We start from the raw sequence: 24580 nt of genomic DNA on the forward strand, positions 1-24580 counted from the left end.
TTCGATCGGAGATCACCATGAATTCTATAGTTGCTTGATGTTGGTTTTTTTTTTTTTTTTAAAATATAGTTGTTTGATCAATCTTTTACACAAAATTTGACACATTTGTGAGTCGTTAGATATAAACACATCTAACGGTCTAGATTGTATATGAGAAATGACATGGAATTATATTTCTTTCTAACAAAACAATTAAAATAAAATTAGATTAATGGTCATTTTTCTGTAAATAAATAAAACCATGAAGAAAAGAAAGAACAAACATCTTCTGAAGAAGATATCCCAAATGTAAAGCTTAATAATCATCAACCCAAATTTGAAAACCTAATTCATAAGAAATTAAACACATTATACTGTAAACTAGCATGGTTTGAAGTGTATATACATATATATACAATGAGTTATAAATATGGTTATTTTGGTGATGGTATCATTGGTATGGGTGTTGAATTAACCCTAACTCTAACCCACGCTATGCTTCTGAAACTTGGTATTTGCCACAAGCTTGATTTGAAGATAACACAGATCATAAAATCCTCAAGGCAAAAGTTACTTGTTTTCCTCTTTTTTTGTACCTTCATTTTGCAATTTAGGTTTAATGATCTTTAGGCTTTTGAGCGTTTGATCTTGTTCAAGAGATGAGTTCTTCCAGTGTTCATGACGTTTATATTCATTTTGTCATTCTCAATCTTTTATTTTATTTATTTACAGAAAAATGACCACTAATCTAATTTTATTTTAATTGTTTTGTTAGAAAGAAATATAATTCAATGCCATTTCTCATATACAATCTAGACCGTTAGATATTTTTTTATCTAACGACTTACAAATGGTGTCAAATTTTGAGTAAAAGATTGTGTCCTTGAAGCAGACCCATGATGTGTGTATATATATATATATATATCTTTAAGATCGAGAATTAGTTAGCAAAGAAAACGCAAAGTAAGATAGTATATTCTAAGTTTCTAAATATATTTTTAATTTTAATATAGATGTCTTTTTTGGTAAATTTAATATATATTTTTAATTTTAACTCAGATCATAATCTTAATGACTTTGTTGTCTGCAAGTAGATCACTTTATTTCATTTTCTATTTTAATTTTGGTCTTCCAAAAATTGTTGTTTTGTTACTAGTTCAGCAATGAGAATTGGATCTTCTGTGCTCAAAAATGACTTTGTTGCTCCTCAAAAAAATTTATGACTAGTTCATCAATGAGAATTAGATCTTTTTTCTTTCTCTCTCCTTAATAATAATTAATTTTAATAATTTATTACTGCTAATTAGGTACTGACGGATTTATCCTTCAAATTCTAATGGAAAATACACAAGATAACAGAAGACATAACTGTATGTACATATTTTTAGTTGAGATTAGGAAGTTCATGTACCTTTATGATTGTTTTGAAACTTGAAACACCAAAATTAAGAGTGGACCATTTGTCATGTATTGTTCTTAAAATTTTCTCTTTAATATATTCCTAAAATATAATGTTTGGTGTATAAAAAAGGATGTGAATTTAACACTTACATGTGTGTGAATAAAATTTCTCTTCTCCATATAAACATATCATTTTGATTGTTGTCTTCTTGCGATCATTTGAGATCCCATTGCATCTTGTGCTTAAACTGATAAAATCAAAACTTAAGGCAAAAACACGTATGATATAAGGACTAGAGGTGTAAATGATGACCAAAATATCAAATTTTTATAGATAGTTCTCTAAAATATTGAAGATACACCCTAAATATCTTAAATATCATAAAGTTTTGTCGTTATCGGAGTAATTTCGCATATACGGTGAAAGATAAAATATTTACTTCAAAGATATATCGGTCAGTCAAAAAAGGCATATATCGCAGATATTTCAATCCTTGAGCATGCCCTCTCCTCCAACCCATAGTCTATTAGTTTAGTCGTATACAATGCTCCATATAAAAACACCCATCAAGAGTCCATTTTATGTTTAGGTATAATATGCTTGGTGTGTGTTATTAAGTACACAAAGGTAGAAGTATTTTTACAGGCGAATATGTGAGTTTTTATTTTTTTTGTCGTATCACCTGTAGCCCGCACTTTGCATATAGACTATTAAGTTTTTGTCTCCGTCAATGTATCGATTTTGGAAATCTATCAACGATTGAGAAATTATCCGAGTACCAATATTTGATCAAATCAATGGGTGGATCAAATTTATCAAGCTTGCTTGTTCATAATGGTAAAATGACAAAGAACAATTACAAATATGTTCTTTTATCAAAATTTTTACCGAGTATGTATTAATGTGTGATCGAAAAAGTGTTTTTTTTTGTTTTCTCCTGGAGACCAATTTGTTCCAGAAGATTTTGTATGAACACCTTTTGACCACCAAGACCCCAACCGGCATCGCGGGATTCGAATTTAGATACGAGAGTTTCACACTTATACTCTTATTAACTTGGTATTGAAATATATATATATATATATATTATTTTTTTTTTTTACAAATTATTTAAATCTGTAACGTGTACCCGACCCGATAAAAAGGATATAAAGCCAGACTGTGAGACCCGGCTCGTAGTTATAGACTTTAGTTCGGCAGAGGACTCCTGAGAGTCAGGCAGCCATGGCGTTGCGGAGCCTGACGCTGCCTCTGCCCGCCGTAATCCCACCAACCTCTTCTCGTCGGTCTACTCTCACACAAAACCGCTGCTATGTCACTCTCCGCCGCACCCCCACCGCCGTCGTTCACAGCCTTCGGATGCGACGGCATGTCGTTCGGATGGCTCCCGAGGAGGAAAGGTTGACCCGTCGCTCCCCTCTCGACTTCCCCATCGTATGTTTAACTTGTTTCTCTTTTATCTCTCTCAGTGTGCTTGTGTGATATGAAATATGATCATCATCTCCCATTAAGTTTGTTAATAGATTATCAATTTAGGTTTTAGATATTTGCTTGGAGACACAACTTGTAGGTTTATTACTTTGAATTCTGTTAGCAACCTGTTTTTGTAGTAGACTCTTCAGTAGCCTATGTTTACATCCAAAGTCCAACTAGGTTGTGTTAATGCATATTATGCTTCTCTTGTTGATGTTTTGTTATACCATGGCTGTCGTGTAACTAAATTATGGCACTTGACTGCTGATTTTTAACCATTCCTACATCTAGGCAGATGAGAATGAAATTACTTTCAGTTTTAGCTCTTTCCAGACTTGTCTTGCTTCCTTATGCTCAGCTGCTGTTTGGGTTTCCCGAATGACACAACTTTTAGAATTCAATAGACTTGAACCTATAAAAACAACCTTGACAAGTTAGGGGCTAGTAAATAGCCCCCACTCCATGTGGAGGTTCTTAGGCAGATCAATACAGTAAGGTCAAAAATCCAAGGTCGGTGGTGCATAGGGCATCTCTCTCCTCTAATTTCCTTTCTCTTTTTGCACATAAAGGAAGTTTCTTGCTTGTTCTGTTAATAAGGGAACAAAGATAACGTTTCCCTTCTTGTTTTTGCCTTAGTCTTGACAATTTCAAATAGGGTAAAACTGAATTCTTTAAGTATGGCCCTAAAGTGTAAAAATTTACTCTTTCAATCAAGTAAATCTGGTTAATGTCACATCAGTAGTTTTTATGAGTATATATTCATGAACTAATGCGTGTTGGCTTGCACATTCATTACATTGTATAGATCTTTTATCTATAGATACTTATCCAATTAAGAGTCTGAGATATACTACTAGACTTACATCTAGTCGTATTATCTAGTTAGGTAGATCATAGCAATCCCAACTGCCTTGCCAAACCTGACACCGCCTCTGTCCTCAGAAGTAGTAGTTCCACCATCCTTATCCCTTCTTGGCTTCCCGATTGTATGTCTAGCCCCCCCCCCCCCCCCTCCCCTCCTCTCTCTCTCTCTCTCTCTCTCTCTCTCTCTCCCACCACACACACACACCCCTTTTTTTTCTCTCTTATTGAAAAGAAACAAATTTTACTTAACACAATGAATGAATGCAATAGAACTGGAAAACTGGTTCACATAAAAGAGAAAAAAGCAGTTAAGCAAAGAACAACAAGAAATCTACACTAAATACAGTTAGGCAGCTGCAGACAGGCCACTCCATAGACCCTATGCTTAGAATATGAGAAATGCTAGTCTCTAAAGCAGAATCTAATAAAAAACTGCCAAAAATGTACTCAACAGTAAAACTCCTCCATCCCTGCACCTCAATAATCGTTGAAAATCTTCTATTTATTTCCATCAGTAGTACCATATGACATCGCGTTACAACCCCTGAAACTTTAGCCTTCTTCACTTTACCAAAGTCAAGATGCCCCGAACTTAATATAGCAAGACTCCCTGCTGGAATCTCAATCCCACCTTTCTGCTTAATCCCATCCCATTTTACATATGGCCATCAAACTGATGAAATAAAAGGTAAACTGTTTATTTTACCTCTTTTTCATGGTTTGCTCTCTTACATGCTAGAGCTATAGTAGCTATAAAGTCAGTTCCTATCTAAATAGCAGCCTCAGAACATAGGAATTCAGTACAGCTACGCTGAATGTGGGGTTTAGTTGTAAGTTGATTAAGCTAATGGTTTGGTACTCTGTACGGCATAGGAGCATGTCTCTAAATAGTAATTTCGTATAAATGGTAAAGGGTGTGGGAACCATGACATTTGGATGGCCCCATTTCCTTTATTATTCTTTGTGGATGGTTGCTTCATAATTTCGGCACATAAGCATTTATTGGATTGTATGTGTAACTTCTTAAGATGACACAACGCGGATATGCAATACAAGAAATGTGCCTATAGGGATAAAAGGTTTCTTCTATATACTCTGGTGCTAGATGAGAGTGGAAAGTTAAAAAAAGACAAAGAAGCTGAAAAACACTATAATTTTATAACAGGATATAGGTACTGGCTGGATTTAAAATATCTGACCCGGCTCTTTTGGGGCGGCCTTGCCCAAGTTTAACCGACTCAGAATCGTGAATAAGATGAGTAGTTAGATACGGGTGGTGGTAGACTCCTAGTTGGAACCAGTGATGCAGGGAGAAGCAAGAAATGGTAAGAGAGTGAATAAGGTGGGCTGGGGAGTGTTGAGAGAACAAGGAAACAGAATAGATTTTAAAGAAAGAGAGGGTTTAGAAAGGAAACGGGATAAGGGAGGTTAGAGGAGAGAATACAAGGCCAAGCCTTCAAAATATTTACTCTTAATTCATTCCAATCTATCCTCAGATTACATTAGAAAGCCATATTTATAGGGTTTAGACTCCTAGAATATCATAAGACTAATAAAACTTATTAATAATGAGACCCTTAAATGCTTCAAAACTGAAATGGAAATAAAGACACACTCAAGACTCTTTAAAACTAGACTCATAATTATTTTTCATAACTGAAAATAAACCTGGCAAAGACCCTTAAACTACCAAGTAGACTCTCCTTTGGACCAAAAAGGTTTGGGCTTAGTCTTTGGCTTCCAAAGAGGATATTTCTGTTCCAGCCAGCCTATGGCTGCTCCATCAACCAGACAGTTGAGACATCCATGGCGATGTGGAGCCTGACGCTGCCTCTGCCCACCGTAATTCCACCTACCTCCTCCTCGTCTCCTTGTATGTACAATCCCCCTTGCTATGTCACTCTCTGCCGCACCCCCATCATTGTCGTTAATAGCCTTTGGATGTGACGGCATGTCGTTCGTATGCCTCCCGAGGAGGAAAGGTTGACCCGTCACACCCCTCTCGATTTCCCAATCGTAAGTTCAACCTTTCTCTGAGTAATTTTATCGAAAACGTTCTGTTCTTGTGTAACATGAAATATGATGATCATCTTCAGTCAAATTTCTTAATAGATTACAAATCTTGGGTTTAGATATTTTCTTGGAGAACTATTGCCACATTACTATATACTCATAACACAGAACTTGTAGGTTTATTATTAGAGGACCGAAGACTTTGAGTTCTGTTAGCAACCTGATTTTTTTGTAGTAGGCTAGTAGTAGATTTTGGGAGGTGTGATAGTATAAGACTCTCTTATGTAGCCTATGTTTACATTTAAACTAGGGATGTGTTATGCACATCATGTTTCCCTTATTGATGGTTTGTTATTTTCTGCCATCATCTGATTCTCAACCATGCCTATATGTTGCCATGTAGAGAGATGAGAATTTTTGATAACATTTTGTTTGCTTGCAATTGAGCTCTGAGACTTGTTTTGTTTCCTTATGCTCAGTTGTACGAAAACAACCTTAAGTCTTAGGGCCAGGAAATATTCCAACTTTATGCGGAGATATATAGGCAGTTCAACTGAGAAAACTTTCAGTGAGGTCAAGAAATCAAGGACGGTGGTGCATAGGGATCTTTCTCTAATTAATTTATTCATTTTTATCTTTTTCTAATAGAGTCTAATTTCATTTCTCTCACCAAAAAGTATCTTGCTTGATCTGTAAATTAGGAAACCAAGAGAACCTTTCCCTTCCTGTTTTTGCCCAGTCTTGACAATTGCAGATGTAGTCAAACTGAAATCTTTAGGAGTGGATTGAACTGTAAAGTATTGCACTGTGGTGTAAAACTTTACTCATTCATTTCAAGTAAATCTTGTTACTGTCACATCAGTAGTTTGTATGTGTATGTAATCTACAATCAATATGTATCGGCCTGCATATTCATGACACAGTATAGATCATTGTAGATTCTTATCCATCTAAGAATTTGAGATATACACCACTAACTAATTATTATATGGTTTGGAAGTAGGCAAGAGAAAAGAAGATTTGTGTTTTATTTCAATGGGTATCACTTCAAAAAGTTTAGGTAGACAAGATATTCCTTTTTTGTTGGATGGATGATCTACCAATCCATTATGGGTGCCCATGAATAAGTGTGATATGGAGTAACATGTAAACTATATAGTGGAACCATAGAGCAGACCAGAATTTATTCAATCAGAAAGTTTTTAATCCCCATCCATGTTCCCTACTTTACTCTTTTATTTCCTTCCATCCTTGTAACCCTAATTAATTGGGAAAAATAAAATCCGTAGAAATGGAGCCTTACAATGGCAGCACATGGAACCACAATGGAGAGCGAAGTTGAAAACTCTACTGCCTTTCTACTAGTATCGTTCCACTATTATATATGGCTGTTTGAAACTTTAGCCTTCTTTCCTGGACCAAAGCAAAGATGCCTGGAACTTATTAGACCAAAGGCTCCCTGCTAGAATCTCTGACCTCAATCCTGTCTTTGTGCTTAGTTTCATCCCATTGTTACATATGGCCATTTAAATTGCTGAAATAGAACGTAAACTGTTTATTTTTCCTCTTTTTCAAGGTATGTTGTCTTATATACTACAGCTATATTTGGCAATTTGCTTCCTAAGTCTCAGTTAATGAAAAATTTGTATACAATTAATTTATGCTTTTTTGGGTGTTCTAAGTTATTGAACGTAGTACTTTAGTAGCTTGACAGCCAGATTCCATCAAACTAGTATCCTTAGAAAACACCTACGCTGAGAGGAGGAGGAGGGGGAGAGGGAGGGGGAGGGGGTTATTAGTTTGTTGACTAAGCAAATAGTTTGGTACTCTGCGTGGCATAGAAGCATGTTTTTGAAAAAAGTATTTTCTACAAATCGTTGAAAAAAGTATTTTCTACAAATCGTAGAGGGTGGAGGAACGTTGACATTTGGATGCCCCTCATTGTTGTTGAAGAGGAATCATGTCCATTATCATTTTTTTTGTGGATGATTCCTCCATAATTTAGGCACATAAGCATTTATTGGATTGTGTGTGCAACTATGTTTATTATGACACAAGACGGATATGCAATTCAAATTTTTAGGGATTTGGAAACAATGAAAGGTTCTTCTATTTACTCCTGGTGCTAGATGAGAGTGGAAAGTAAAAAAGACAAAAAAGTTAAAAAGTACTGATATTTATATGAACAAATTACTGACTGTTTGGAGTTTTTCTCGAGTATGATGTAGATCAACTGAACCATTATATAGTGCTCGTTTCTCACCTGCTGTGCATTTACATCCATATTTCAGGAATGGGAAAGACCAAAACCGGGGAGGAGACCAGATATATTTCCCCAGTTTAGCCCCATGAAAACACCTTTACCAACTCCAATGCCAGCGGATCCTCCCGAAGAAGACGAAGAAGAGGACGAAAAGAAAGAGGATGACGAAGAAGGAGAAGACAATCCTGACAAGGAGAACCCAGGGATCCCAGAAGAGTAGTTGCGCATCAAACTAGAGCATGTGGATCATATTTCACTTTAATATACAGCTGCCTTGTCTGTTTTCAAGCTTGCCAAGTGCGGTTGATACAACTGACTAGGGTACGAATAGAGTAGAAGTTGGTTCCAACTTCTAGAAAATCTACATATGTTGGAACCAACTTCTAGGAAATCTACTTCCTGCCCGTAGCGATTTTACATATTATGCCGTATGACTCTAATCTGGGTTGGTGTGAATAGTGTCCGTGGTTTTTGTTTTTATTGAGCAATATTCAGGGTTTATAATGTTTAGAGGAGCCCATTCTCTAATTCTAATATCTGTACTCATTCCAATTCTTGGATCAAACCCCAATCTCTGAAAATCCGTACTCATCAGAGCCCCCAAACTTGTACGAGACTGTTTTGTTGCTGGTTGATAGGAACTTCCATTGATTGAGAAACTCGTTACTATAAACTTTAGAGAGAAACCACACCAGCAGAGCCAAAGGCATCAGGCCTCATAGCTAATGCACCGACTTAATTAGTCCACAAGATCTAATTGTCAACAATAGCAAGTACCTTTCTGCATCCACCAATTTTTCTTTGTATCAGATTGATCCCTCAAGATTTCAGAAACAAGACCTACCTCTATCTTGGCTGGTTTCAAGTTATCAGCAACAAGACGTTCTTTGCATAGCATTCGATTCCTATTGCAGTTCCCCTATAATAATTTATTATTTTTTTGTTTTTTATAGATGGCTTTCGCGACTTTTTTTTTTTTTTTCCCCACTTCCACCATACCCCAAAATTCTATTCATCCAAACATCATAATTTACAAAAATATTAATACTTCCCGATTCGAACTTGGAAGATATCTGAGCATTGGCTCTCAGACGTGAACTGATCTCGTCAACAATGTTGAATAAGGTAAATGCCATCCCTCCTAATCAAATGATACATAACTGCAATTCATATGCAAGATAAATTGGACTAGACATCTTATTCATAATGACTACAGATTGCCACAGAAAAATTCAATGGTTAAGATCTGTAGATCCCCTAAAGTCAGTTGGTCCAAAAAAATGTTATAACCTCTGAATTCCAGATTTACATTTTAATGTAGTAAGAAGTATCCATTTGATATATAATTAGAACATGTATCATGTATGGAGTACATTTGGAGGTTTCAAATTCATATATCATGACACTAGAATAAAATTCTCCTTCATGAACACTCATGAATAAAATATTTCAATACCATTTTGTGTTGTGCTTCTGATAGCACTCATGACTCGTATACTATAGTAGTACAGTATGTTTCTTAGTATGTAACGTGAGTGTATGCCTCGTTTCTAAGAGCAAGTCCACCCTTAGAGGTAAGAAACTTGACCCAGGCTTTCAGCCACCTCAAATAAAGACCCAACAAAAAAAACCAAGTCCACCCACGTGTTTTTAACCCAAGCCTTTGTTGGGTCTTCACTTGGGTCAAACCTATAACCCAAGCCTCTATTTCTGAAGACCTGGGCCTTCGTCTCCAGCTCAGCCCAAAACACGGGGCCATGTAGACGTTAGCCATGTGAAGCGCGCGCAAGTGGGTGGGACGACACGAGTAGCTAAGCGCGTAAGGGCTACGAGCGAATCAGCCAAGCGTGTTTTTGTCGCCTAGCGACGTTGCTTTCTTCACCTAGGCCATGCGTTAATAGCTAGAGTTGCTTTTCATTTCCAAACCCAACGGTCATTTGATCTGGACCGTTGGTTGTGATTAAGAAGGAGATCAACAACATTCAATTATACAACAAGTTACCGTTGTGCTTCTAACCGTTCAAAATGATTTTTTTTTTCTTTTTATAAAAATCCCAATGGTAACTGAGTTACCCACTTAAAAGAATAGTAAAAATTCCTATATATATCACCATTTAATTTACATCTCACACAACAAAAAATTCCTAGTTCCATAGAAAACATATCTCTACCATCTCACAATTCCTTCAAACCTTCAAGAAGATCTTATTGAGCATTTATAAGAAGTGCAAGGCAACATGGAATCATGGATATCTTGATTGCAGATTTTTTTTTAATTTATTTTTTTATGATATGTTTGTGTTATTTTTAAATAATTGTATTTTATTTTTTTCTAGGCTTGGCCTGTTAATTTAAGTCATGAAATAAATATTTTAATTTCAATATGTCATTTTGTTTATTTAACCATAATTTTATTAATATATAAAATTATTATTCACATTCAAAATACCTAATATAAAATTCAATAAACAGTCACTGCCACGTAGCGACCTAGAAACAGAAATCGTGGGTGAAAACTGCAGCCTAAAATCACTGCCACGTGGCGACCTAGGTCTCGCCCATGACCCAGGCCTTCCCAACGAAGATCAAGAGGGTGGACTTGCTCTAAGGGTTATGGTTATGCGAGGAAGTAAATACAGGATCAAAATCGACTAAGCAAAGTAAACTGTATAAATGAGATGGGTTGAGGTTAAACACAAGAACATAACTAGCTATGAACCTCAACTTGAAGAGACCAAAGCACCAAACTGAATAAATCAATAGAAAATATATAAACCTAATTGACCCTGGATACCTGATCAACAACAAATTATCAGCTTGTTTTCTGACTTTCTCATACATGAGAGATCAACAATAAACAGTACAGAAAATAGAGAACATCATATCCCCCGCTGAATTGTATTGGAGTGGGTGTAAATCAAAAATGAAGAGGTTGGACTCATCTCTCCCTAAAGCTGAAAGTTATGAAAAAAATGGGTTACTTAATAAGTGCACTTGTCATTATAGAGTAGCTATAAAATTCATGGATCACTAATGTGTAACATGCAAAATGTGCAGAATTCATAGGTGATAGAAAACGTAACATGAGAAGTATAGAAATCTTATGGCAAGATGGCTTATATTGTTTCAATCATTATGAACATATAACCAAGCACTAAAATTGAAAACTTACTGATTTTGCAGTTGATCAAGTCCTTGTTAAGTCCCTACAGCCTGGATCTTCAGAGTAGCTGTAAAAGTTCATACAGGAGTAAAAAAAAAAAAAAAAAAGCGTAACATGCAAAGGGTTGAAAATGATGACTACATAACATAGAAAAAAAAATAGAGAAAGGTTTAGGGTTGTCTTACATGCAACACATTTGTTTGTTTGGATAACAACAATATCTGTCAAGCAAAAATATAGAAAGTTAGGCTTTTATATAAGTAAAACAATATGTTTTGATGTATAGTCTTCACTAGATTGATATACATATCATTAGTTCTAAATGTACAACCCAGATTCTTCCCCTTGCTCTCCAAATCCAAAATAACATCCCTTGATTACTTTTTGTTAAATCAAAGCTTCAACTATTTGCAAAAACAACAATGGAAACGGTGGGTCGTCCTAAAAAGTATTGGGGCACTTTGAACTTTAGTATTTGAGTAAGTGATGAGAGAACTATCATTTACATAAATTGATGAACATTTTCAATTCCCAAAATTCTGTAACATCACCTGAAAAGCTGATCAAAAATCAAACTCAAATCAACCAACAATTCACTTGAAATTGGTCTAATCGATCATTGAACTCTCAGACTACAACACAAACAAAACCTTGATCAACTAATAATCAAGGGAAACAAAAATACCCAATCAAAGATTACCACATGCATCACGCAAAAATTCATAAAACATTAGGAGAAAAGTGAGAAAATTAGCTTCCGGACCTTCGATCTTCACCCTTGCCGATCTCCATTTTTTCCAAACCCACATATTTTCCAAACTCACATCACTTTCTCCTTTTTCTATGCAACAAAATTGTAAACTAATTAGTTCAGGGTTTAGAGTAATAGTTACGAACAATATTCAGCAATGAAATTCTCCAGGTACCACTGCTAAACTATTGTATTATTGTAACCGGATCAAGCACATACCTTTGTAAAACATCCAAAGAACCTAAAAGCCTGTTTTAGATAGAATACAACAAAATCCAAAGTTATCATAAGTTCATTTATAAACAGCTTAAATATCCACATTGAAATAGCTGATTAATACAACAAAATCTAAGGTTATCATAAGTTCATTTATAAACAGACAACTTAAATTTCCACATTGAAATACTTGATTCTCAAATAGAGTTCCAATCTTTACAATCACTATCCAAATTGGGAGGTACCACCGAAAATTGAAACTCTATAACACAACAAAACGTTCCATTAGACCAAGTCGAGAAAATGCAAATCAAGAATAAGGGACCACAGAGGAAAGGAAAACCCAGCAACTGACTATAAATGTTGAAGACAAATTCACTGATGAAAAAGTAAGAACCAAAATCAAAGACGAACTTGTAAACATCATTTTCGAAACAAACGATCAGACGATGAAGTTGGACATAAGAACCCATGAGCCCAAAATCAAAGTAAGAAACAATGATCAGAAGATCTTCTCCGAAGTACCAGAACTAAAAAGCAAAACTGAAAATGATCTTACACACACTAACTCGGCATATGGTGAATGAATTTACTATTTACTTGTTGTGGAGAGAGCTGAGTTCGATGTTGGAGACAGCCAAACGAATGGCCAGAGAGAGAACAGGGATAAGAGAGGGGAAAAAGAAAAGCTTTCTAGATCGATCTTGATTCTTCTGGAGGTGTGTGCCCAGCTAAAGAAAGGGCAAAAGAAAAGGGAGAGAGAGAACACAACATTTGCCAGAGAATGGAAGAAGAAAAGAGATCACTCTCGAAGGTTCAGGAGACGGCGAGAGAAAGGGCATAAGTGGTCATTGAACTGTTTCTTATGAACAGTTCTTTGAATATGAACAGTTTTTTGAACAGTCGCACAGTGCCACAACAAATAGATATAGGTTAAATTCTTACATTTTATGTTCCTATATAAATCCCTCTCAAAGAGAAGAGTACTAACAAAATCTCATCAAACTCTTCCATACAACGATAATCATGAAATACTCATATTATAGGCTATGGCAACAACAAACAAATAAAAGAACATCCGAGTGAAGTTGAAGAGATTGTTAGTTTAATTGGATCATAAGTGTGGAAATCTAATTTAAATCTTCATCTAGCTGGTTCATAGTACTACGTCTTAACTTACTTAGAAAAGGGAAATACGTACAGCAACAACAAATTGAATCTAATTTGAACTAAGGTCAGTACACAATTGAGTACTTAGACTAGAAAAGTAACATGACAGCAAGACTTATAGAAAACATTTACTAAGGTGCATTCGTCTAGTGTTTGTCAAATGACTGTTGAAGATATTTTTTTTACAAGATATTCAATAAATCACATCTGACCCATTTTTCAGAGGCAAAATCATGTCACTTCTAGGAGCTGAAGTGTTTATTTGTGATTTGTAAAACCAAATATGTGGAAGGATTTGCATGAGGAGGAGCCAAGGGATTCCAGTTTCCAAATTCTTTAATCTGGCTTTGAATCCACCAAACACTCTCTAAAGCATAACAGAAGGATGAAAGTTGAGGGAAGAAGGGAAAATGAGACCATATATTGCATTCTAAAGCATCTCCCAAAACACAATCCACCATCAACCCAGACAATAAAACCCATTACATTCAAGCAAACATAATATGTTCTTGTCTAAACACTAAGCTCTCAAATCCATATCATCCACCAAAGCTACAAACTTTAAGTTGAAACATTCAATATAAACCAATACCTCATCGTACTCCTTCTTAGCCTTGGTTTGCATCAAAGGCTTTGCCTTTCCACCTAAAACAAAAAAGCAGCAAATTCAACTTTGTTTCCAAAACCCCATTGAATCTAACAAATTGTTAGGGTTTAATTGACACTAAAAATTAAATCTAAAAAGCTTAGGGCTTTTAAATTAGAAAGGATGTACCTTGATTGGATGACAAGGCTGCGATCTAGGGATGAAGGTTTGGTCAGAAATCTGTGGAAGGATTTGCATGAGGATTAGCCGCCAGGGGATTCCAATTTCTAAATTTTTTCATCATACCTCGTAAATTCACCGACACAGATCAAAGGGCCTAATTGAAACCCACCACCGCGAGTATATCTAAAATTGAATCAAGGGAGAAACAAAATAAAAAAACCAAGAAATGAAACAGAAGAGAAACATAGACCCATTTGAATTGACAAAGATGATTAACAAAACTAACAAGAATCAAACAGAAAGGGAAAGCTTGGGGATTTTACCTTGCGGTGGTTGGCCATACCGGAGCATCGGCTGTAGAAAACCCTAACAATTTTGAATTTCAAAGTCTCAGAGAGAGAAAGAGAGAGAGAGAGAGAGCAAACCAAAGCTTTGAAATTCAAAGCTGAAAAGAGAGTTTGAGAGATACGACCAAAAACTTGAAATATATATTGAACCGTTTAAGACGTAACGGCTCTTTTCGCATCACCTTCAGACCCAAAAATAATAATAAACAGGGTCACCTATGTCTCACTTTTTCTTTTCTTTTTTCTTTTTTGAAAATATGTGTCTATGTGCTTAACAATTGTTAACGTCCTAAATGTTATAAATATTATAATCTATATGGCTGTCCACGTAATTACTCATTAGTTATGTACTCTGATGTAAACCCTACCTCTAGATAAGGAGGCTAATGAGAGTGAATGAAAACACTTCTACCTCCTCCCAACTATTCTCTCTGTGTCTTCTCTTCCTCTTTTCTTTACTTTACAATACGTTATCAGCACGACTCTACCATTGAGTTGATGATGACCCAACCTTAGAAATCCAAAATTGATTCTTTGTCGTTCACCTTTGCACCATCCCACAGTTTTCTTTTGTTTCAAGACTTTATGATGATCTAAAAATCATACGGTGTAACTTAATTGTTGTTTTCACTGATGTTCTTGATCTATGAGTTTGATTTGCTTATTCTTAACTCAGATGATATTCATTGTTCTATTATATGATCGGCATCAAGATTTCTTTTTATAAGTTGCCCACATGATCATGATCGTTCATTCATTTGATATATGATACAATTAGTTTTTGTTCATTAACCTCTATTGTGCCTTTAATTTTGTTCTATTGGTTACATTTGAGTTATCTTATCTTGCAATTATATTCGTGTTAGAAATTGTTCACAGAATTCAACTATTTTCATCTTCCTTTTCACAAGAGTCAATTATGTAATTTTTTTTATTATCTATGAAATGCTTTTGCGGTCATGACTATGCTATTCAAAAGGCAGCCAAGATTTGATTTTTAATGATATATACCGATCAATATGGAATGGACTCTTGCATATTCTACTCCATGATCAACAACACAAAGCCTACATCCCTTGTAGTTTCACAATATGATGTTTATGGCCTCCCTTGTGATTACCGTGCAGATATGGGGAAGCATGATACTTATATGCATAGTAGTTTAGAACTGAGGTATGCACTTGTCAGTTTGACCAAATTTCAGTTTATTTGGTGTATCTCACAGTACGTATCAATTTAATTGATTAAGAGTAAACTCATGTTTACATCTATTTGTGAATTTCGTGTTCATATAACGAGACCTCTTTGAATTAAGTGTTTAAGTGTCTCCAATGCGGTCCAAAATCAATTGATATATGATATAGATTGTGCCAAATTTTACAGTGAACCAGAAATTCATTGAAATATAATGTCATGGACCAGAAATTCATTGAAATAAATACACTATTTATCAATGTTCTAAAAAACGCCGCCCAGGGCCGCCTAGGCGCTAGGCGTCACCCATCCATTCCAATTCTCCCCTAATCGGTTGAGCTAGGCGTCCGGGAGAAAGTCGGCCGCCTGGGCGGTCTGGACGGCGCCTAGGCGGTCTGGGCAGGTCTCGACGGTCCGCCAACTAGACGGTCTGAATTTTTTTTTTTCGTCGTTCAAACTTATATCTTAAAACAGAAACAAATCGAATCAAACTCAATTCTAACCTCGATAAAAGAAGAGAATAGAGAGAGAGAGGAGAAGAAGTGAATTATGGATGTGCAGCAGATCGAGCAAAGAAAACCTGGGTAATGTTTTTTCAAATCTCATTCATTTTGGAGTCTGGGTTGCTGTTTGAATCAATTAGAGAATAAGAGAATAGAGAGAGAGAGAGAGAGAGAGAGAGAGATTGATGGTAAATCAATATGGGTTTCTGCTTTCAGATCTGGGTTTCATGGAGAAGAAGAGAATAGAGCAGAGTAGAGAAAAAGAATAACGGCAGAAGGATATGGATATCATGTATACATGTTTAGGTTAAAGGGAACCCCTCAAATACCCTTTGCTTTACATTTAATTAGTTATTGTTCTCATCATTTTTTTTAATCTTATCCTCTTTTAATTAAAGTAATTAATAATAAGACATAATAATAATTAAAAATATTAAAAATAAAAAACCGCCTAGACGCCGCCTAGGCGTCCGATTAATCCTCTAGGCGCTAGGCGCCTGCTGTCCGCCCGACTAGCGCCTAGCATTTTTTAGAACATTGCTATTTATCTAATGACAAGTTACGTCATCTTTTATCTACCATATTATGTGGAATCACTTACGATATTTGATAACTGCTAAAACTTAATTCAATCGAATTGTCTATTATCACACTGTTGTTACTTTTCACCTCAATAGGACACTTCTCGTGCCATGAGGAGGAGAAATATTGTTCATGAAGAATGATATGTATTGGTGTTAGATACTTAGCCACCATCTCATTTTGATTTTGAGAAATATCTCCAGTTAGTGATTTGATAATATCTTAGTTAGTGATTTGATAAGAGATCTTGACAAACATATATGCTAACAGCATAGACATCAACTTAGATTAAAGTCTATAACGTCGTGGAAAATGTCATGAAAAGTATTTCCACGACGTTTGAAAAATGTCGTCAATGACAAATAATGGGCCATGATGCTTTGAAAACGTCATGGACAATATTTCGATGACGTTTAATAAACATTGTCAATAACAAATGGGCCATGACGTTTACAAATGAAAAGTTTTTTAATCAGAAATCAAATATATAATTTTTTTAAATATGAAACAAAATTAATCAAATAAAGATAGAATTTTACTCGGAAACAATGCTATAAATTACATTACACTACACGAATAAGCTCGGCACTAAAGTTTGCGAACTATTATCAATAAGGAAGTCAAAATGTTTCAATTATGTTCCAAGCCCAAAATATATTGTACTTTAATGGAAGATGTTTTAAACTACCAGATAGATAGGAAATACTACAAGCTGAATGTTTATTTTAAAGTTCTCTACAAATCATATATACAAACACTCCTCCTCATCCTCTCTGAAATTTCTAGAGTGTAACATCTCTAGACTCTGTCTTGCTACAAAAATTGTATAACCCTTATGTATAATAACTTTGAAGTTCTCCCAACTTCTGGAAAACGGAATTGATGTATGCTGTCTGATTTGGTTTGCCTTCCCAGGAAAAATGAGCAGTCGGCGGTGGTTTTGAACTTAATCATATGCAGATAGAGCCCCCCCCCCCCCCCCTTTTCCTCGGTCAGTGGGTGTCCATATCCCTCAGATCCAGTGATACCTCGTTGCTTGCTACAAAATAAAATAAAATGTCAATAATATTTCTCTATTGTATACGTATAAATTAATAACGAAATCATAAAAATATATACCTCAACCATTGTGTCATAACAATATTCTTAAGAAAACGAGGATTGTAAATCAGAAAAACGATTTTTTCTTCCTCTTCTTGAAACGCATCTAACTTTTTATAAGGCTTCGATCCAAATTCTCCCAATTTATCACCTTCAATCCATGGTAACCAAATTGTGGTGTTCTAGTAAAGGATGTACAACTCAAGCATGGTTGAATATGTGTGTACACTCATCCGACCATCCTTCTCTATAAGAATAACTGTGATACAAGAGTAATTAATAATATTGTTTTTCGACTTTGGTTTGTGCAACAGCGAGATCGTGATCACACTTCAGTTTTTTACATGGTTGATGGCTATATATGTTATTTCAATTATTATTCACTTTAGTTTTTGCAACACTGAGGTTGTGATCAATCTTCTAGTTTTTTTTTTTTTTTCACATATCTAATGACTCTGTACTTTCAATTCATGGACTTGCTTACTCGAGACCCTTAGATCGATTGAACACATTTATTAAGAACCAAGAAAATGACATGCCATAATATTCTAATACTAAGGACCGCTTTCCACCCGAAAACTCTATTCATCATTGAGATAATTATCATTACGATCACCAAGAATACCATCCCTAACACTCACTCATATATCCCTATCGCACCATTTGTGGCAAGTTTTATCGAGATGAGGAGGTGGTTCCCTGACACTAGTGGATATCTTAAAGTGATATTCATGCATAAGGATGGTTGCATTTTTATTACTTATCAGGTTTTAGATGGTTATAATGAATTCATAACCTAATGACCAAGATGAACAAGCAATTATGTTCATAATATATTATACAAGTATCGATACTATTTTTGGAGATGATGAGATCCACGCTCATAAGTGACCACTGGTCAAGAAAATTTAAAGAATATCAAAGAGTATAAAATGTGTAATATCATAGCAAATAGAGATTGTTTTTATAGAACTCCTGTTATACTGAACGATGAAAATGATGCTGCAAAAGTGTACGAGTACCTAAGCACCAAACATGCTACAACTTTTTCATGCAACCCTAAGTTATATTAGAAGCCACCTTTGTTTGTATTAGTAAAACAACTCATGATCATATACACATTAGAATGAACTCGAATGAAATAGTAGAAAAGGCATATGCATGTTGAATGATGCAGACACTTTCAAGTATCAATAAAGTTGCTCGTGTTCTTTGTCTAAATCTATTATTTTGTTTTTTAATTCAGTTTGTAATAGAGATATGACAATGCACAATATATTGATAGTTATCATTTAGGATAAAAGTTCCTGAAAAAAAAATAGTTTCTCTTGGTGCAAATACTTTCACCCCAAGTATACTATATACAATATATATTTTCCTCTTCGCTAATGGATATCATACATATTATAAACCTGAATCATGTGTGTGTGTGAAGTGTGGTTTAATGGGGTGGTGGGTTTTAGGATTTGGGTGTTGTTATTTGGAATTGAGATGTTCAGATATTATGCGGCAGTTGAGGCCTTACGTGGAAAATGTATTCGTGACAGACGTGTTTAAAATGATCAAGGTCAAGAAATGTCATGGTCAGTGAATCAACATAAAAATCAACACTGACCTATAGACTGTGATCCAGTTGTCAAGTTGTTATTTTAATTTTTCATCATTTTACTTGATTATTAGTTGTAATAATTGTTGGATTTCTAACTATATATAAGAATTGGTGGTCTGGCATGGTGTAGCATTAATTAAAAACTCTCTGAAAATTTCTGCATTTTGTCTCTAAGTCTTCATCTTCAACCTTAAGCTTTCGTAGGTTAACCCTGGATTCCATGTTATCATGGTATCAAAGCTTTGACTCTTGATCCTTTGGTGCTCCATAGATTCTATATATGCTTAGTTGCTTCTGCTTTACTAATTTTTTATGCCTCTAGCATAAAACCCTATATTTGTGACTATAAAGTTTTGAATCATGTTGGTGTGGTATATATAGTTTGAGCTTTGATCAATTTAGTTTATGCTTTTGAAGTGAAATATGAGATTTGAATCATGTGATGTTGTATATATGACTATACAGTGACATATCTCGCTAAATTCATCTTAGATCCCTTTGGTTTTGATTTTGAAGTAAAGTATGAGCTACAATCTTGCATATATGATTATACCATGCTATATCTAGCTCGATTTGTTCTAGAAAAAAATTTTGATCTTCATTTGTGTGATTCTAGTCTTGAATGAAGTCGAATTCTCATAATTGTTTGTTTTTCGTGATGAAATTTCAAATTGAAGAAGGCTGAGTCTGTTTTGAAGTTACATAGATGTGTTTTGAGTAGTGATAATAGGTGATACTTGTGATATAGATGAAGCTTATGGAAATTGCTAAAAATAGATGACAAATTCTTTTGGAGGTCTTGATATCATAATCTCTACTCCTATAACGCGAAGCGTTACCTTTGGTGTCAAAGCTTCACCAGTTTTTTAAACTTCCCAAATAACCCATTTGATATAAGGGAAACAGTCACTATAAAATTATGTTGAAAGGGTGATATGATACGTAAAACAAAATCAAAAAAAATGGAAAACAAAAACATTTGAAGAAAAATAAGGACGTGGTGAACTCTAAATAACTATCCACTAATATTTTATTTTCAGATTTTATTTGTTAAATATATTATCAAAAACAAAAAACCAGATTTTAGTTAGGGTTTAGCCTAAACCCTAAACCCTATATAAATAGGAAAAAAAAAACATGGCAGATTTAAACGTGTGCTAGGCTAGTAGAATATAAAAAGAGGTGAGGCTATTGTGTTGATAATTCTTTATAACTTTGTTATTTGTGGTGCTTCTAGTATTCTTGGAGTTATGGCTGTTACACATAGTTATATTAAATGTCTGTTGAGCATGATAACTATTCATTTGGGGTGAAAACAATTTTGTGAAGTGAAGTTTACAAATAAAAATTTCTGCTCTTCAGAAACAAGGGTACTTAGATTTTTATTCCATTACCTAAGGGAAAAATGTAGCTGGAAGCAAACGGGTAAAATCAAGAAATTTCAAGATTTAAGGCACTAGTAGGATGGTTTGTAGGTATTTCTGGTATAATCTCAGGGCACCCAATTGACAGTCTTAGGATAATGCAACAGATTTCAAAAACATGTTCTGCTTTTAGCATTCTTTACAATGTCTTCGTCACAGAAGACCCAACTGTGCCTTCTACATAAGCATAGCTGCCCCCTTAGCCTCCATCACATTTCAACTTTCTTCTTTTTGTGTTAAAATGTGTGAGTTTTACTAACAATGTATTTGTTTAATTATTGCAAAAGTGCCATGGTTTCCAGACAAATGTTATTCTCTCTCTCGACCTCTCAGTCCATTGGTTTCACCTAAAGACCCCTCCTTCTTACAAAGGTGTTGCTCTAGAAGGATTTTGTGCAGGTACTTTGCAGAGCCTAATCCTTAACCCAGTAGAACTTGTAAAGATTCATCTTCATCTACAAACCGAGACCCTAGCTAAAAGGCCCCATAGATGTTGCCAAAAGCATACCTAAAGAAGAAGGGCCAAAATGAATGTAAAGAGGCTTTACCATCACCATGCTAAGGGATGCACCAGCTCATGCTTTCTACTTTTGTACTTATGAGTATATTAAAGAGCAACTTAAACCGATGAAGAGCGCTTGTGAGGTACTTTGTGATGGGTCAGTCTCCTTAATTAGAGGAGAAAATCCATGTGGTGGTTTACTACATGAGGAATGCATTTCTTCTTGTAGCCATGGTGACCCATTCAATGAAAACAAGGTTAGTTACAATATATATGAATAGAAAAGTTGGTGCAGCAAACTTGAAAGGTAAGAAACAACGCTATAAGCTTAAGGTGGAGGTGGCTGCGATCTTTGAAGATGAAGAAGACATGCATTAATAATAAGCATGCCAACATTGAGCATGAAACGAGAAGGAAACTTGACATTATTATAACCAATTGCATGTTACGTACATGAATCATGCATGGAGCCAATTGCCTATATAAAGGCATGGAACATCGCAACAAGAACCCAAGGCAGAGTCCAAACTAAAGAGTTTGTGATATAGTTGTAGTGAGATCCTCACTTGAGAAATTAGTGAGAAGAAAATATCTCTTTAGAGAGAGAGGTGTGGTATCACTTTAGCTACTATAGAGTGAGTGTTTTGTGTAATCCCATTATTTTATATAGTACGTGGAAGAAATACAAATGCTGCTCCAAGGATATACACACATTTGTCGAAACTCGTTAAAAGTTTGTGTCTTCTTTTCTGTTGTTCTTTCTGCAAAATTACACGAGGGGTGAGAAAATTACAACTTGGGATAACCAATTATCTGTCATCCTTGTATTATGCGGCTGCTTTACACTTTGGTGGCTGGAGGTTTAGCAGGAGTAGCTAGCTGGATTAGCTGTTGTCCTTTGGATGTTAAAACTTAAAACAATAATACACTGGATTTGTTGATTGGTTCAGGAAAAGTTTGAGGGAGGATGGCCACGGCGTGTGGTGGCGATGACTAGGTCCGTAGGAAGTGCGGTTTCTAGAGTGTTTCTTGTGAATAGGGCTATCTTTGCATGCAGCTTATGAGGTTGCTCTGAAGTGCATAGACAACAAGGAAAGCATATGCTTCTAGTAGACAATGCGCAGTCTTGTTGAAACTAGAAACATGTCTGTGAAATGAAGGGATTCAATTTGTGATATAGAACAGATGGCAATAAATATTGAAGTGCAGATTGATCGAAACAAGTCCAAACCCGGTTTGCTCCAGATTTGGCGTTCAGTGTCCGATTGACTATTATAACACCTTTCTGGAAACGGAACGGCCCAACGAATCAAACCCGTCGCTTTGCCATGACCTATGGGCTTTTTAGGCCATCCGAGTCCGTTTAGGCCTTTAAAATGCAGATTTACTTGTTTTCTTGTTTTCAGCAATTATTTTTAATAGTTTGTTTTGGATTTGGTTTTCTTTTAATCCATGGGCTTTTAGGCTTTGATGTTAGTTGTCATAGGTTTATTTGCTCCTTTATAAGAACCTTTTATCAGTTGTAGTCGTCAGCTTTTGATTAATAAAAACCCTTGAGATTTTCTCAACTTTTCTGGTGAATTCCAGATTCTCTCGTGGATTCGAGAAAACCAGACTTGTGGATTCAAGTCGTCGTTGGTGGGTTTCAACGTTTATATTTCTGCTGCATCAATTTGAGACCAAACCAAAAAGAAAGTGACCAAACCGTCTCTGACCTTTTCAAGAAGCAAAGTTTTCGTATCTCACATTTCAAAAACTTCAAAACTGTATCTCACGTTTTGACCCCGACCCAAGATCAGTGTATAGGGATGTTAGCTCCGTTACGGAGCTTGCCAGGCGGCATATTTTGGAGGGTGTTTTTGTCTATTCAGTCCCTCCCGCCAATTCAATACTATAGTTTGGTGCCAGACCCATTTGGTCATAGATTTACGACTAAAACTAAAGATTTAACACCAAAAGTCTAAAAATAAATTAAAAATACAAATTCATAGCCAATTTTGAAGAACAAGGCCATTTTTTTAACAGCTTTAACGAAATTTATACAAGTTTGGTACCTGATGTTTGTAACTCATCGAAAAATCAGTACATGTATTTCATAACACATGTTCATGAACATACATACATCATGTTCATCCTTAATCTTGTTCTAAGCTAGACAATTCCATAACAACAAATGAATATATGAAAATTTCAAACACATAACCTTGCATTTCAAATGTCTCGAAAGCCATGCATGAAAATAGGCAAATCCAACAATGTTTGATTTACCAATAAACATCACAAAATCTAATTAAAGAAGCATATTCCACAAAAGCTAGTTAAAGAAGCATAGTCTGCAGCATTTCATTGCAGATTCCATAAAAGCAGTCTTACTGCATATTCCACAAAAGCAGTCTGCATATTTAACAAAAGCAATATTTCTGCATATTCCACTAAGCTCAATGCATGATGACTGACTGGGTTCAAGTAGTGGTTGGGAACTAGGCTGAACATCATGAGCCGATGGTTCCGCCACATCTTGAGCTGCTGCTTGATGTTGCATACCCTCTTCGAGATTCATGTACTGGTGGTTGCTAATGCAGTTCATCTTGTTCATTCATTGGTGCTTGCTGCTATACACCATCTTGTTGATGCCCTTTCTCTATTGTAATGAGAGAATCAAATCGGGTGATTCAGATATGAGAGAGAGAGAGAGAGAGAGAGAGAGAGAGTATTCGTTGTGAGGCACCTTTGAGAATTGGGGAAAAACGATAGGGTAAAGGGATGGTTAAGGGTTAATAGGTGATTAGACAAATTTACCCTTTACAATTTGAATTTAATCTTCGTAACGGAACTAATTAACGTCCCCAGACAATAATCCTGGGTCGGGGTCAAAACGTGGGATACCGTTTTCAAGTTTTTGAAATGTGAGATACGAAAGCTCTGCTTCTTGAAAATGTCAGAGACGGTTTGGTCCTTTTTTCCAATAAAAAAGGAAGGGTTCACTACAGCCACTGTGATATAAATAATTAGTACGTAATAGTAGAAATAATTCGTACAACCAGGAGAAATGTATGGGCATAACTCTTGCTGGCTGCTGCATAGCTCTATTGATTTACACCTAGAATGTATATTTTTCACTACAAATCACTCAAAGCCTAAACTCGATTGTTTGGAATTGATGGTGCAAGTCCAAAGCATCGAGTCTATATAGTTTTTGATTTTGTGTGGTACTGGCTCATTCAATTGTTGCTTCCATTTCAAATACATGAGCTA

The 24580-nt window shown here is 35.4% G+C and overlaps 1 protein-coding gene across 1 annotated transcript; it reads left to right on the forward strand.

The window, feature by feature from the left end:
* Nucleotides 1-2568: 2568 nt before the first annotated feature.
* LOC101310536 lies at nt 2569-8446 on the forward strand. Its single transcript, XM_004304456.1, has 2 exons — nt 2569-2815; nt 8023-8446. Exons 1-2 carry the CDS (start codon nt 2606-2608, stop codon nt 8212-8214), a joined length of 402 nt encoding a protein of 133 aa, XP_004304504.1. The 5' UTR covers nt 2569-2605; the 3' UTR covers nt 8215-8446.
* The last annotated feature ends 16134 nt before the right edge of the window (nt 8447-24580 follow it).

This window comes from Fragaria vesca, linkage group LG6, assembly GCF_000184155.1.
Source record: "Fragaria vesca subsp. vesca linkage group LG6, FraVesHawaii_1.0, whole genome shotgun sequence".
Classification (NCBI taxonomy): Eukaryota; Viridiplantae; Streptophyta; class Magnoliopsida; order Rosales; family Rosaceae; genus Fragaria; species Fragaria vesca.

Bases quoted from the DNA above. Each gene is read 5' to 3' on its own strand.
- LOC101310536 (XM_004304456.1), top strand. From the start codon at position 2,606: ATGGCGTTGCGGAGCCTGACGCTGCCTCTGCCCGCCGTAATCCCACCA. The intron at 2,816-8,022 runs GTATGTTTAACT...TCCATATTTCAG, and splicing joins CCCCTCTCGACTTCCCCATC to GAATGGGAAAGACCAAAACC.